This window comes from Hyperolius riggenbachi, chromosome 5, assembly GCF_040937935.1.
Source record: "Hyperolius riggenbachi isolate aHypRig1 chromosome 5, aHypRig1.pri, whole genome shotgun sequence".
In the NCBI taxonomy this organism is placed as follows: domain Eukaryota; kingdom Metazoa; phylum Chordata; class Amphibia; order Anura; family Hyperoliidae; genus Hyperolius; species Hyperolius riggenbachi.
Window position 1 is genome coordinate 146,511,946 of NC_090650.1, and position 17,164 is coordinate 146,529,109.

At 43.5% G+C, this 17,164-nt stretch overlaps 1 protein-coding gene across 6 annotated transcripts in view; it reads left to right on the forward strand.

Moving 5' to 3' along the window:
• TPK1 (thiamin pyrophosphokinase 1) overlaps nt 1-17,164 on the forward strand; it is a 763,520-nt gene that overhangs the window by 545,342 nt on the left and 201,014 nt on the right. The window contains exon 9 of one of the 6 annotated variants that reach the window (XM_068234507.1): nt 12,852-12,938. The exons of the other annotated variants lie outside the window; for them this stretch is intronic. Within the exon in view, the coding sequence (XP_068090608.1) occupies nt 12,852-12,853 (2 nt within the window). The 3' untranslated portion in view covers nt 12,854-12,938. Of the gene's footprint in view, nt 1-12,851; nt 12,939-17,164 lie in introns of those variants that run through there. 6 annotated transcript variants of the gene reach the window in all.

The window sequence follows — 17,164 nt, forward strand, 5'->3', positions numbered from 1 at the left end:
TAGAGAAACGCTGGTGCATGCTTCAGCACTGCTGAGTTAATAGGAGAGAGCAAAGCAATGGTGATGTAAGCATGTGCACACTGTGCTGCTGCTCTCAATAAAGGACAACTGAAGTGAGGGGGATATGGAGGCTGCCTTATTTATTTCTTTTTAAGCAATACCAGTTGCCTGGCAGTCCTGTTGATCCTCTGCCTTTAATACCTTTAGCCATAGACCCTGAACAAGCATGCAGCAGATCAGGTGTTCCTGACATTATTGCCAGATCACATTAGCTGCATGCTTGTTTCAGGTGTTGTTCAGACACCACTGAAGCTAAATAGATCAGCAGGGCTGCCAGGCAACTGGTATGGTTTAAAAGGAAATAACTATGGCAACTTCCATATTCTTCTCATCTCAGTTGTCTTTTAAGGGGCCCACGGGTCATAGACAGGCCTTCAGTTGGGGGAAAAGGAGTACAAGCTTTTTTTTTTTAATTAGCATTGGGTGTTATGAAGTTTTTACGGAGGGCCCTATGTGGAATTGTTAAGCCCCTGGACATGGCATTTATTTAAAATATATTATACTTATTTAGAAGGGAATTTTTATATCTTAAAGCTTTCTGGAGACACTGAACATACTTGATACATAATACTCTGAAAAGAATAATTATATTGTAATGCTTATTATTAAAATATGAAAACAGCAACAAGCATAAATAACAATTATTTGGTTCCGTGTTTATTGGATATTGTGTGATTACATTTCAGTTGATGGCTATAAATCTTCTAAAATATGTATATTCAGAGAGAAGGTAGCTCCTGCACTCTGCATCCTAGGGGGGCAGAAAAAAAACAGAAAATGTAATTTAATTCAGATATTAGAAGTGTTGTATTTCTTTTTTAACATATTGTTCTGCACTTTATTTATGCTAGTCTTCTTAAAGCAGAACTGAAGATTTCAAAAAAAGAGTTTTACTTACCTGGGGCTTCTGCCAGCCCCCTGCAGCTGACCTGTGCCTGCGAAGTTACCAAATGATCCTCCATTCCCCTGTGGTTCACTTTCAATTCTGGCTGTCGCTGTGTACTGCGCCTGTGCGTTCTCATTCACGTACTGTGCCTGCGCAGGACGCTCCTGGCCATGGGATCACGGACGAGGATGCGTGCAGCCAGGCGCAGTGGACGTCGACTTAGAAGTCGGCGTGAAGAAAATTGAGCCATGGCGGCGGAACAGAGGATCATTTGGAAATGTACAGGATGGCTGCAGAGGGCTGGAAGAAGCCCCTGGTAAGTAAAACATCTTCAGTTCCGCTTTAAACTCATTTACTTCTATTTTGCCCTTCTCTTTCTCTGTAGCAAGGCTTTATGCTGCATCATAAGGCTAGTTTCTTCCCTAATCTTTCCTTGGACTGTCTTGATCTAGTCCCTGCTAAATGCATGAAATTAGCTAAAAAAGTGGCAGGTTCTGTCCCACAATTGTCGTTGACATATGATGGTTTTTCATTGCCATCACATCTGTGAGAAATGTCCACTGTCAAACTGCGCTTTTGGAATAAGTACAGTTCTGTATCATGCCTGAAGAAGAAACTAAAAGTTTATAAAGCTTGCAAGTACATTTTGTACAGTTAATCATGAAAGGTATCACCTAAACAGATTTTGTTGTTATGCAATATTGTCTTCAAATCATGACTATATATGAGGGTCATCCAAAAAATAACAGCTGCTTTTATTTAATCAATTAAGGAAACTTTACATTTATTTCATTTAAAGGGAACCAGAGAGGAATGGAGCCTGGAAATAGAAAGAGCTTTTATACATACCTGGGGCTTCTTCCAGCCCCATAAGCCTGGATCGCTCCCATGCCGCCATCCTCCGCTTCCTGGAACCGCCGGTACCGGGCCCGTCACTTCCGGCGGACGCAGCCAATTGTCCGCATCACAGGGGCTCCCTCCATACCCGTACGCATGGGGCTGCGCAGTAGGCAGCCTCATGCGTACTTGTATAGAGGGAGCTCCGTGTGATGCGGAGAATCGGCCGCGTCTGCTGGCCGACTCGCGGCAATGACGGGACCCGATACCGGCGGATCCAGGCAGCAGAGGACGGCGGCGTGGGAGCGATCCGTGCATATGGGGCTGGAGGAAGCCCCAGGTATGTATAAAACCTTTTTTTGATCCTCTCTGGTTCCCTTTAAGACACTCTACCTTTCGATTATCCCTTCTTGTAATCACCTTTGTTATTTAAGCATTTATCATATTTTTTTCAAGGTTTTTGATCCCTGTGTTGTGGTAGCATCACACTCCTCACCTATGGGTTGGAGGATTCGAGGTAGCTTGAAGGCTTCATATTAATGCTGCTGATCAAACAGTGACCTGTGTTCTGCAGGTATGTTACAAGCAGTGCAGTGAGAAAAAAAAATAACCTGACAGATGCAAGTCAAATTACACAGAAAGAAAACCTAGCAAGGCAGATACTGTAAAAGTAAATGGCTGTTACCTTCTGGACAACCTTAGTATATTCTTGGGAAGAGGAGACACACTTCATACAAGTTTGGGACAGCTTAGGATTAGAGATGGCCCGAACGGTTCGCCCGCGAATGGTTCCAGGCGAACTTTAGGTGGTGCGCGTTTGCCGGCGAAGGCGAACTTTTGCGGAATTTCGATTCGCCCCCATAATGCTCCATTGAGCACAACTTTGACCCTCTACATCACAGTCAGCAGGCACATTGTCACCAATCAGACTGCACTCACTCCTGGAGAGCCCCCCCCTTATAAAAGGCAAGGTTCTCCAGCCGTTTTACTCAGTCGTCTGCCTACAGTAATTACTTAAGGGACAGCTGCTGACAGACTCTGCTAGGGAAAGCTTAGTTAGGCTTGTTAGCTTACTCCTAGGCTGATTGTTATTCCTTATATTACTCCTTCACTCCCTCCTCCCGGAGGGAGGAGGGTCTTGTCTTCCAGGGAATTGTAGGCTTTCAAAAGCCAGCTTACATACCTTGGCCAGGAATTGAACCCAGGTCTGAGTGCTTGGTAGGTAGCTCTCTTCACCACTATACCACCACCAACACTACATGCTGAAGCCAGCCTAGCATGTACCATTGTGATATATCCAAGAGAAAAATGAGCGTGCTTAGGGAATTGTAGGATTTCAAAAGCCAACTCACATACATTGGCCAGGCCCAGGAATTGAACTCAGGCCTACCGCTCTGTAGATTGGAAACATCTCATTGTCTGATTATGCTCCAATATTCCTAACTGTACAATTCCCTGACAGGGTGTCTAAAACATGGTGTTAGAAATTGAACCCTAACCTCTTAGCGGAGAAACATAGATCTCAGGCGATCTCTCAGGCTTTGCAATCTTATTTTGTATGGAATAGTACCCCAGATGTGAATGGTCTGACAGTTTGGGAAGCTCATAAAACAGTGGTCAGAGGTCAGTTCATCAGGATGGGAGCAAAACTCAAAAGAGAAAGGGAGGAGGACATTACTAGTTTGTCAATGCGGCTAGCTAGACTGCAAAGAACTCATAAGCTATCTTTGGCTGCCTAAACATTGGAGGAATGATCTGCTTGCAGAGCCCAGTTGCACTCTCTGCTTTATTCAGAGGCTAAACGTAAGATTCTTGCAGGGAACACATTTTTTTTATGAAATGGGCAACAAAAGTGGTAAATACGTAGCGAGATCCCTCCGGAAACAAACTATGCACACGCAGATTTCCTCCATAGTCAATAGCAGCCAGAGAAAACTGGTCAAATCAGAGGAGATTGTTGAGGAGTTTATAAGGTATTACAATTCCTTATATAACTTGAAGCAAAACCAGCAACCTCTCTCTCATGCTTCTGAATCTACTGACAGATCCATTAAAATAGCTAATTTCCTGCAGAAATATGGTAAACCTCTCCAGATGTCCACAGAGGAGAAAAAAGATCTCTAAGCTCCATTATCCACTGATGAATTTTTGGTGGAAATTAAGGCCCTGAAGTCTGGCAAGGCTCCTGGCAGGCATGTTTTGGCTTTACCTTTTGTCTTGGCCTTCAATGCAGTTTCCTCGGGTTACACCCCTTCCCAGCAGTTTCTCGCTGCACATATCACTGTGATCCCCAAGCCCAGCAAAGATACTCAGCAATGCTCAAGCTACAGACCTATATCTTTGCTGAACCTAGATGCCAAGATTTTGGTCAAAATACTGGCAAATAGACTACTCCCGTTTATCCCAGATCACATTGATAGTGACCAAGCTGGCTTTGTTCCGGGGAGGGAGGCCAAGGAGAATGTTATGAGAACAGAGGGAATGATATTTGCCAAACAACATGTCAATTCATTAATTGTATCTGCAGATACAGAGAAGGCTTTTGACAGGGTGGCATGGGATTATATTCGTGCCACCCTGTCAAGCCTGGGTCTTGGACCATTTATGAGACAGCAAATTGACCTTTTATACTCAAATCCCTTGGCTCAAGTAAAAGCGAATGGTTGCTTGTCCAATCCTATACAGATAAGAAACCGAATGAGGCAGGGATGCCCTTTATCTCCCCTCATTTATATCCTTACACTTGAACCTTTCCTGAACACGATAAGAGAAGACAAATCAATTAAGGGAATTCATATAGGATCTCATTATCATGTTGTGGCTGCATTTGCTGACGATCTCTCATTTTATCTGCAAGATCTATTGACATCCCTTCCCAACGTGATTCGTAATTTTGAAGAATGTGGTCAAATTTCAAATTTAAAAATAAACTACCACAAATCTCAAGCTCTGAATATCACTTTAGACTCTTCTACAGTAGCAGCCTGTAAAACCCTGTTCCCTTTTGCTTGGGCATCCAATAGCTTGAGATACCTTGGGATAAACATCACACAAGAACTAACTGATCTTTTTAAGCAAAACGTTGAGTCTTTGGGAACTGCATTTAAGGCCGACCTTTTAGATTGGGGCCAGAAGAAAAGCTTATCTTGGTTCGGTCGCATGACTTCAATTAAAATGAATCTCCTACCTAGATTCCTGTATATTAGCCATTGTCTCCTGATTTCACTTCCTCCGGCATACCTGCGGGATCTTCAAAAACATATCAAATTCATTTGGGGGAACAGACCTCCCAGAATAAAACGTACCATACTCATCTCGCCCAAAGAAAATGGGGGGGTTCCCTTGCCTGATTTTTCCGCCTATCATGTAGCAGCACAACTTTCTAGAGTTGTCGAATGGTCCAATCATAAGAACCCAAAAAAATGGGTCCTAATCGAACAAGCAACTGCAGGAAGAAGGGCACAGACTTTGGGATGGTCTGACATCCAAAGTACAATGCAAAAGAAATGGACTAACCCCTTATTACTAGCCACAATTAAGACCATGAGATAGATACTCCCTTCCCTGGGTTTATCTTCCTTTCAAAGTAAAGTTACTCCCTTGTGTGATAACCCAGCCTTTATCCTGTCCGCTGACATACCATTTCTTCATGACTGGCCTCAGGACTGGCTGCCCTAGGGTGAGAGATTTTCTGAAGTCTCTGCTTTGAGAGAGGGAATATCCTTGAATTACTGGCAATTCTTCCAGATCAGGCATTTCTTAAACGCCCTTAAAAAAATGTGATTGGAGAAAAGCACTTACTCCTTTTGAAGACTTGTTGTGAAAGAAAAATCGGGACATCTAATCTCCATATTGTACCAGATGATAGTACAGTTACCTAATTCTGACAAACTTAGATTCCAGAAGCATTGGGAGGAGGACCTGGGAGTTATACTGGATGATGACCAATGGCAAAAAATGTATACATTGAACCACAAGGGATCCTTAAATGTTAACACACAAGAGTTTGGTTATAAAATCGTTTCAAGATGGTATAGGATTCCATTGTCGTTGCACAAAATCTACCCCTCTATCCCCGACTCATGCTGGTGTTGTGGTCATACCAAAGGCACATTCCTTCACATTTTTTGGTCATGCCCATTGATTAAACCCTTCTGGACACAGGTACACCAAATTATGGAACGGGTTACATGTGACAATTATTTTCTTCCCAGATTCCCTGTTACTTCACAATACATTGGAATCCATTAAGTCATATAGGAAATCCCTTGTGATTCATATGGTGAATGCCGCCAGGGCTTTGATACTGGTTAGATGGAAGGCCTCTAATCCACCCTCGGCAAAATAATGGATCAAAAGAATGTATTTCATTGAAGCTATGGAAAAACTGTTACACATGTCAAATTATCAAAATGAACAACATTAATTGACCTAGTTGACATGGGTAGATTACCAATGTTCTGATGATTACAAAAACTTTTTGGCCACATAAGACATACAAGCAATTTCATACCATTTGAATATTCTGGAAACCCATACTCTTGCCTTCTGCACATGTCTTTTTTCTTGTTCCCTCCTTGTTCTTTCTCATTCCTTTGACACATGGACACGCCTATATGATGACTTACCTGCTTTAACACCGATTAGGCCTTATTTAATGTATGGTTATCTTAGATCCATTTGTTGAGTAATAAGAATTTGTAGCTGTTACTTAGATTGCCAAGGTTTGTTAAAATATGTATAATAGTGGCTAATGTTAATGACGTCTATTTCTACATACTGTACACGTTACATTTTTTCTTTGTTGTTTCAATAAAGCTTGAAATTGTGACAAAAAAAATTATTTAAATTGTGCAATATATCCCTGTGCTTTAAATACTATACTATATCGGGCTCTCGGTCTACACCTTCTTCTCGTTTACAAGATAGAGGATTCAGAAGTGAGGACTTAACTCTGCTTGTAGTTGCCAGTCCAAAAAGGTATTATTCACAAGTACACAAGTAACAATAAAGCAATTTCATGGGTCACTAGGCCACCTTGGTGTACAAAAACCCTTATACATATATATGGTATAGTGTTGTGCTCCTCTACAATGTTTATTTAAAAAAAAAAAGTCCTTTTTTGTAAAATAGGGATCATCAAATCCACCAAAAATTCTAATCGACAGGTGTCGCTTCACTCTTCAAACGTAACTCTGTCTGGCCATAATCCTCAAAAGTAAACACAGAATGCTATAATAGTATAGTATTGTGATGATCAGAGCAGGTATCTGTTTGCTTCTGGTTTGAATTTGAAGGAAAAGGTCCTGGATAGTGAATGTTGTTGCACGTTAGCAACAACACTATCATGCAGATTCATTTGGGACCCAGGACTGGCGTGTATTGGGACAAGGGTGGGCCTTGCACACAACTTCTCCACGTCCAGGCCTGAGTCTGGCAGAGGGAGGTTTAATTGGCTCACCTACACGATTTGCATAAGAGGCTGCATCTCTCAGTATTCAGTGGGCTGTGTGTGGAGCAAGAAGGCTCCTGCAAGACTGTGCAGCCGAGAGGGCTGTCAGGCCTGTTGAAGCAGGGAAGATGCTGTAAAGTGCCTGAGGGGAGTTGGACTCCAGTACTTGTAGTCCAGGAGAAGCCTGGAAAAAGTGAGTGGCCAAGGATTTCCATTAGGCGCAGAGCAGGGTGTTACTGAAGAGCCAGTGTGGCTGTTGAGAGTACACAGGGGTGGTATGCAGTAACCACAAAGATAACCCGGGGACAGGGTTAGCACAGAAGCAAAGTGCTGTGTCTGCAGTGTCATTGCTTAAAACCCTGTGTGGTGGATTGTTTCTGTTCTGGACATTGCTTTGACTGGCAACAAAGCTGTATTGTTTTATTTTTAACCCTAAAAAGACTCACTGGCTGGTATGTTGTGACCCTTCTGTGCTTTGATCTCCTCTACCAGTATGAGCTAAACATCACAATATCTTCATGTAGATTTGTACCACCACCTCGTGGTTAAAAGCACTCATGGGCTGCACTGCAAACCACCATCATCACATGCAATGCGCTCATCAGATTTGAATGCTGCTCAGTTACAAACAGCACAGTTTGCTTGCTCAAATCATTTAAATTATATATGATCAGTGCAGAGTCCAAAAACAAAAAACGAGTCTTCAACAAAGAATAAGAATAGGTAAATCTCCACCACAATAAATATTGGGTTTACGGCACAGCTCCGCAATCATGGATACCCAAAAAAAAGGAAAGAGGCTTACCAGCTGGTGACAACCCACATTATAAGGTTGTATCAACGCTTGGGTCGGACATCAGGAAGCAACAGTCTGTCCAGGATCCACCAATTCAGCAATGATTCATCTCATGAATGGATAAAGGTAAACATCATAAAAAACAAATGGCAACTCTAAGTGTAAACCGTTTAATATAGAGTTTTCATAGTAAAAACAGCTTACAAATAGCATAAAACAAAACTTACATATGGGGCCTATGCAATAGGAACCCCGAGAAAGTTGCACGCGTGTATGGGTCAGCAGTAAAGGACAGTATGAAGGTGCCGCCTGTCTCCTTCCCGACCGGTTTTGCAAACTAGCGTCATCAGGGGATTAAGGATACAAGCTGCTGGCACCAAATATATAAACGTTTACAATAAAGAAAGGGGTGGGGCTATGAACACCAACAGTCAAGCCCCCTCCAATAGAGTATAGATCAGACTCTAGTGACTCGAGAGTGACTATAACCCAAATCAATACACATTGAAAACAATGGGATATAAGTTTAGAAATTGTGAGTCTTCAGTGGCTAGACAGCACAATGGTCAAGGGCTCTGTCTCTGGCACAGGAATCCCGGGTTCATAGCTGCATTGTACGTCATCTACAACGCCTGAGCAGCAGAATGGCATACATGTATAAAGTAGATGGCTTTTATGCAAGTAGAGTAAGCTGGCATGCCAAGCAGGGGAAGTTGCAGAGAGATGGCTGGAATGGGCAAACATGCAAATGACGGGTTAACAGTCCCACTCACTGCAGCAATCTGCCAACATTATTGCCAAATTCTACATGAAAATAAGCAAAGACCTGTTTGTTTGTTTGTTCTTGTTTTGTTTTTGTTTTTTTATGAAAATGACTGACCATTTTTGCTTTCTGAGGTGATATCTTCTCGGCGGTTACTCACTTGACCATGTGACTCTCCCCAGAGCTGTAGCTGTGAGTTTTGTTCAGGACTGTGTCTGTTGACAGGATTATTTAAAAGGGAGTTGTAACACAAAAAAAAGAAAAAATTGCCATGAAATAAATAAAGCCCCCAAAATGTATGTAAACCCCCTTTTTTAATAGGTCCCTATATGCCCCCCAATTTGTATTCTATAATTTAACCTGGTCTGGATGCCATTGCCGTTCTGTGGGGAAGAGTGCATTGCAAGGGGATTGTGGGATTTTTTTTCTTCTCATTTGCTGTTGGAAAGTCTCTTGAGACTTCTGAAGATGTCTATGTCATCATACATCTGCTTTAGAATAGCTTTCAGTCAGTCCTTCATTCCCTTTTGCACATTTTTTTTCATCTTTTTAATCACCTGTCATTGTGATATCACCAAACACCTACCTAGAGCAACTGGAACACAAAGTGAACAAGATAAATTATTTTGTATTGAAGATTCCAGTCTGTGATGTGTCAAGCACACTTACAGCATTGCATAGCTAAAACTGTGTGCCTACTTGTTTTTAAATGTTGTCTGGTTCCTTGGGTAAATTATTATGCTGTACATCAACCCCTACTCGTATACCATCTGTTTTTTAAATAAAGATTTCCCCTACTTCAAAAATATCAGAAGACCTAGCCCGGCATCATGAATTATATCTGTTCTGAGTAGGATCTCTTAAAAAACAGTTGTGGAGGTTTCCTGACGTGGCAGCTTCACCACACTCCTACAGCTTAATAACATAATTGAGACTTGACTTGTGACATGAAACTGCACAGAAAAACAGATGTCATCCTAATGTGAAAGTCAAAATAACATTTTTGTCTAGAGTCTTATCCAAAGTGTTCAGACTTTTCCTGAAAACTGTGTTTAGGCTGTTTGTGCCTGGACTCTGCAATTATTTTTTCATACTACATGACCTCATTATTCCACTGTATTTTTTTTATCAGTTACATTCTTGGTCAAAACTCTATATCCCATTAATGTAATCCTGGATTAAAAAAAAATGAGTATATGATGGAGAAATACATAAGCAGAAGTTCACTTACCCATGGCTGGATCTAGCTACAATAGGGCCTTAGGGCAAAACCAACCTGGGGCTCCCCCTGCAGCAAATTCACCCCCCCCCCCACACACACACACACACAATCCCAGAGTCGGCTGCCCCTAGATCCCCCTTCTAAGTTGTGCTCCAGTCCCTGGGGCCCCTGCAAAGTTTTTGGCAGCATAGCAAATCAGTTGTCACACGGAGCCCCCTCCCCCCCCCCCCCCAAACTCAAAACTCTTTGTATTGCCCACAGTGTGAATAGCTTCATCGCAGTACTCCTGTATTGGGCGTTGCTATCATCATAGTTTGAAATTAAATCATTTCAATTACTTAATAAACAGAGAAAAGATAAGATGCTATAACAGACAGATAACGCCATATCCAGAACGTGCAATGTGCTTACTGAAACACGTACCCTAAATTATAGTACAGAGTGCTGAGTGCCTTACACACACACTTTCTCAACTCAATGACATCCATATCTATTAACACTTGCAACTTCACAATTATTCTTGTATAACATTTATTAGGTGTATATACCTGTGTTACATACACTCTTCACTCACAACTTCAACCTACAATATATTAATTCTTACCCCAATCATACCATAACAAAACTACATACCCTTTAAAAACTCATTCACTGTTCCCTCTCTTGTGTTCATCTAAACCATACTCCATGATTTGTAACATTTGCTAAATAAGAAGCTTCCCCTCAAACCTCTCACCTTCCCATCTCTGTTTACTCTGATTCTAATCCCTCCACCCTTCTTATCAATGAATGCCATTTATATCTGGTGGAGGCTGGGCATCCATGCAAAGATTCTGCATGGTAATTTCTAGCTTCAGTTGAATTCTTCCTTTCACATGCTACATCCATTTCTCTTATCCACTTTTCTTTCGTAGGTGGTCTTGCATTCTTCCAGTTATCGACTAAAATACTCTTAGTGACTAAGGTACCAATTTATTGTATTAGTGTGCTATTCATGTCTGTCTGCAATACTCAAGATGGCTTCTACTTCTGTTAGATTAAAGTTCTTGCTCACCGATTTTTGGATGGATTCAACTTTGCTATTCCAAAAGAATTTGACTGGTGGGCAAGACCACCACATATGTGTTGCCGTCCAGGCCCTCTGCCCACACAGCCAACACGTGTTACCCTGAGGTGAATATTTGTTCAGGTAGGTTGGAGTTAAGTACCACCTGGCAATTGTCTTAAATTAAGTCTGCTGAAGTCTTGTGTTGTATATTTTCCAGTTATTTAGCCATATTTTGGGCCAGTCAAGTGATTGGCTGACTTCTTGCTCCCATTTTGAGCAGTAAAAGGGAGGGTGGCTTTTGTGTTCGTGAGGTTTAAAAATGTATATAGTCTAGATAATATTTTTTAAGATACTAGATAATATTTTTTAAGCAGAATGTTTTTAAAAACGTTCACTTCTTTCCTAATCTTATTATTTCGTTGTTCTAATTTGTACAGTTAACTTTTAGCTTGTATGAGTCCCCATGCTTTCCTCTACTTGCAGTCTTCTAGCAAACTGGGTATCCCCAATTTTCTATCACCTCTAAGGTTGATGATACGAGTCTCTAAACATAGATTCTTTTTTTCAAACCATGCTGCTGTTGATGCAGGAAGCAAAGTCTGGGTTCTCTCTCAATGAGGCAATTGGAGATAAATCGGTTTCCCTATGCCACCGTGCCACCACTGTATGTAATGTTTTTAGCGTGGGTTTTATCAAAGGGTTGGAGGCTGTACAGTATGCCCCCTAAATGTTATCTGGTAACCAAGAAAAGATGGAGTGGACATTGCACTCCTCCTCTTCCAGCCAGGGCCAAATTTTATTGGTGTGTTTGATGGAGGTTTCGACTCTCCAGTCCAAGACTCTCGCCAAGTGTATACTCTTATAATAGTTTTCTATATTGGGTGCCGATAAGCCGACACTTGTCACACTATTCCATTAGTGTTATCCCGTCTTCATCCTCTCAGGGGCACCTATTCTCAATGATGTACTTGAACAGTCCGTTGAAAAATATAAAACATACCGCAGCTGCATTACAAATCCAAAGTGTCAAATTTTTAAATTGCTACCTGCTGGGCCCAGAAGTTCCCACTTTGCTGAGGCAGTGAGAACATTTTTCCCAGCCCCTTTCTCCAACATGAGCACAGTACAGCCACTGGATTGGTGTAGGGGCCAAAGAATGTCAGTCCTCTACATCCCCACACAGAAGAGTAGGCATGAAACAAGGGATCACAAAGATTCAGCAGGGACATATTTTAGAAATCAGGTCCCAGTGATGGGTAAAGTTACTGCTTTGCTGCCTTACTGTTTCTGCAGTTTATGTGAAAACAGTTCATATCTGTTTAAAGATGTGTTCTACAGTAATCCAGTACTTGAGTGTATGATGATATAAGAGGTGAATAGTGCCGCACAAAAAGAACAAACTGTTCAAATGAGTTTTGTACGTTGCCGCATAAACAAACATAAACCTCTTTAGTGTGTGTGGATGCCATCCAGATTGTGCATTGTTATTATAATGTATCATAAGTATAATGTATACTCAGTAAGCCTTCTGCTTAATACAGTGCTAAATTCCTAAATAAGTTTAAGCACCTAAAACTTACCAGCAGCGACCTCATAAAATGGAGTGCAATAAATAGATACACAGCATTTGTACAACACATAGGGAACTGAGTAATTAAATTGCAAATTAAATGTACTCTCCGGTGCAGTGTTAAAAGATTAGTACTGCAGGGTAAACCCTAATTTAAATGAAAGAGCTGATTTCTTTAACTGCGCTGGACATATATACTGCATTTTACCTTTCGCAGGAACAAAACAGACATCCATTGGCTGGCAGCACCACCTACTGTTTCACTGAAACCCAGAAGGTTATCAAGATATCACTAGATGCCTATAAACTGGTAGGGGCTTTAAGCAGTTATTACTGTTCTGCTTTGAATAGTTGTAGCTAGAAGGCATGTCAATATTCTTAGATTGAAATAATTGACTTTTTACAAAATTTGGAGATACTTTTTGGCATATTAGAGGTGCTATTTTGTTTTTGCTAAATAACAGTTATTAGAGTAAACAAAACACACTGCAGCAAATGCTGAGTCTTTTAGTATGAAGTCCTCATGTTTGCTTCCATACGGGTGCTGCTAGCCTATTCGACTTGCCCAGGCAGGTTGTATAACAGATACTGGCTGATGTGTTAGCGGTGGGAGGAAGAAGCGCTCCATCGAGATGGCAGTTATAATGTCACAAAGTTCTCAGTGTAATTGCATTGCATTGCATCTAGATTCCTCTTTGTAAAAGTGTGCAGTAGTGTTTGTCACTTCACATATTTTTCTTCATTTTATATTAATGGAAATGAAATATGGTATTACTGGACTATAACTGTTGATCCTCTATTGTGAACTGATAAAGCAAACTATTCTAGAGGACAATTGAAGAGAAACCGAGCCAAAGCTCAGGTTCAGAAACAAATACTTACCTAAGGAGAGGAAAGCCTCCGGCCACTGGCGTAACAATAGGGGATGCGACCCCTGCTGCCACGGGGGGGGGCGGAGCCCCGGGCGGGGCCCCTCTAGGGCCCTCTAGGGCCCTCTCAGGGACTTTTGTGGGGCAGGAGGGGTCGCAGCATAAGAGGAGAGCATGGCTGCAGATCAGTGGGGAGGGGGGACATTCCCCCCCCCCCTCCTTCACCTCGGGCTCTCCTCTCAGCGCTCCCCCTCCTGCAATCATTGGTGGCAGTGGGCAGGCAGCGGCGGCAGGCAGGCTGAGCACATACCTCCTTCTCGCCAGAGATCTTCCGATCTCTAAGAGCAACTACCTGTTTACACAGGAAGTTACATGAAGCACTTAGTAATCGGAAGACCTCCGGCGAGAAGGAGGTATGTACTCAGCCTGCCTGCCGCCGCTGCCTGCCCACTGCCACCAATGATTGCAGGAGGGGGAGGTGGGAAGGGCCCGGATTTTTTTTTTTGCAGGGGGGCCCGGGGATTTCTAGGTACGCCCCTGTCTCCGGCTCTCTGCCACTCATTGGGATGCTCCTGCTGATCGGGGCCATGCTCGTACGCTGGCACAAGCACAGCGGTGCATGTGCAGTAGCAGGGAGCCACTTGTGCATGAGCGTCTCCAGCTTACTTCGCAGGTTCGGCCGTACTTACACAGGTCCAGTATGGCCACGCTCGTGCTTGAGGAGAAGCGTGGCACCAATCTGTTTACCGACAAACCCTTGTCGATAATCTTTGGAGGGTCTGCGCTCTCATGGGGGACCAGAGGATGCTTCATTGGGATTCATAGGCTTCCCTCTCCTTAGGTATTTGATTTTGTACCTGTGCTTTGGCTAGGGCACACGTTAAAGTGCACCCGAGGTGAGCCTAAGGTTTAAGTCAGGGCTGTGGAGTCGATACAATAATCTTCAGACTCCGACTCCTCAGTTTATGAAACCACCGACTCCAACTCCGACTCCAGATACCGAAAATGGCTCCGACTCCTCGACTCCGACTCCTTAGTCTTATACTTACCAGGGCTGTGGATTTTGTACAAAATCATCCGACTTTGACTCCCGACTCCGACTCCTCAGTTTGAAATTACCGACTCCAACTCTAACTCCGGGTACCCAAAATTGCTCCGACTCCTCGACTCCGACACAGCCCTGGTTTAAATACAGATACTTTCCTAGCAAGTTCCTTCAGGGGCTTCCCACATCCTCCTAGCCCCCATTGTTGCCGCATACGAACCTCCAAAAGAAATCTTGTCAGATTTCTGATCACGACTGCACTCCTTTGTATGCACAATGGACATACTGCGCCTGTGCAAGTACAGTCGCCCCTGCATAGTAAGCTGGAGCCACTCATGCTCCGTGCTACTGCATGGTCGTAGTCGCTTGGTTGCAACACGGCTATGCACGTGCATGAAGAGGAGCATGGTCACAATCTTCAGGAGGGTCCCTGGCAACTGCAGTGATCTGGAGAAGGACATAGGGAGCCTTTGGACAATCAAGAGGCTTCCTGCTTCTTAGGTAAGTATCTTTTTTTTTCACCTTAGTTTTGTCAGTTTGCTTTAAAGCAGGTATCCAACAGTTTTAATGATTAGTTTGAATAAAGCTAGCCATACATTGAACAGAACAATACTCTGGTCACCCTTACAAAAGACTGACGGCCTGGAGGACTAGTTTTCCTCACATGGTGTTAATTAGTTTGACAAACTGCTGTACATGAATCAGTCGTGGCTGTGAAGTCTATAATAAAGAAAAATATTTCAAAGGCATATTTGGAGGTTATGCCACTATTCTTTCCCTGCTTTTTGGTAAATGAGGAGCCTGTCGCTACGTAATCTGGGGGTCCCTGTCACTACCTAACCTGGGGGGGGGGGGGGCACCTGTCGCTAACTAATCTGGGGGTTCCTGTCACTACCTAATCTGGGGGTCCCTGTCACTACCTAACCTCGGGGGCTCCTGTCACTACCTAACCTGGAGGGGCACCTGTCACTACCTAACTGAGGGTCCTTGTCACTTCCTAACCTGGGGGGGGGGCACCTGTCACTACCTAACCTGGGGGTCCCTGTCACTACCTAACCTGGGGGTCCCTGTCACTACCTAACCTGGGGGTCCCTGTCACTTCCTAACCCGGGGGTCCCTGTCACTACCTAACCTGGGGGTCCCTGTCACTTCCTAACCTGGGGGGGGACCTGTCACTATCTAACCTGGGGGGGGGACCTGTCACTATCTAACCTGGGGGGGGGCCTGTCACTACCTAACCTGGGGGGGCTCTTGTCACTACCTAACCTGGGGGGGGGCTCTTGTCACTACCTAACCTGGGGGTCCCTGTCACTGCCTGAGTTGGGGGGCACCTGTCACTACCTAACCTGGGGGGTACCTGTCACTATGTAAACTGGGGGGCTCCTGGCGCTACGTAAACTATCCAGGCCAGCCAGTCCAGCATCACTGTCAAAAAGGCCACAGCATCACCACCAGTCAGGCCAGCATTTACTTCAACCAGCCCAGCCTGGTCACACCATCACCGCCAGCCAGCCCGGTCACACCATCACCGCCAGCCAGCCCGGCCACAGCATCACCGCCAGCCAGCCCGGCCACAGCATCACCACAAGGCCTTTCAGCCCACACATCAGCCCCAATCCAGCCAAAAACAGTATTGCCAGGCACAGCAACCAGTAGAGGAGAATTCAGAAGCCAGGTGAGAGGTTTTTACCATATTAAGGGGGCATTCTGCCTATTTATGTGAAATGCTGTCTATTTATGTGCCTCATGACCGCTGAATTTGTCTTGTTGGGGGCCTCATGATTGCTGAATTTGTCTTGTTGGAGGACTCATGACTTGTTGGGGGCCTCATGATTGCTGAATTTGTCTTGTTGGGGGCCTTATGATTGCTGAATTTGTCTTGTTGGGGGCCTCATGATTGCTGAATTTGTCTTGTTGGGGGCCTCATGATTGCTGAATTTGTCTTGTTGGGGGTCACATGATTGCTAATAGCGAGACTATGGGAAAAGCTGAATCATCATCATATGAGAAAATAGCATTAAACCTACTTTTTTAGCTTTTTAAAACAGAAAATAAAACTGGGAGGTTCTAAAAAAAAATGAATACATTTTTCAGGAGTAGGATGGATGAAATTGTTTATCTTCACAGTTTATTTTCAACTTGGATTTTCCATAATGTTCATGTATGAGTTAAAACGTTTGTATTTACTTTATATTGCTGTTGCCACTTTGCGATAAATAAGTGACTTTTGGGTTGCAGTTTGGGCACTCGGCCTCCAAAAGGTTCGCCACCACTGTCCTAATCTAATGTCCCACCATTGCTAAGTTCATGTAAATGTGTCTCCACCCATAACCACACCCACATTCTGATCCATGGCCACACCCATTTTTCATTGCGTGCTGCACAACTTCACCCTTACATTTTTCGACGCGCACAACTTGCGCAGCTCCTGAAATCATCGGCGCTTCTTCCCCACCTTTTTGCCCCCCCCCCACCCCCCCTGGAAAGTTTTCTGCGAACGCCCATGTTTTTTGCATTGTGGGAAATAACAGCTGTTTCTAACTGCCAAAAAAGCAAGCAGCAGCTACTTCCACAGACATCACCTGCCAGCAGTAAAAATGTCGCCATGTGATAAAT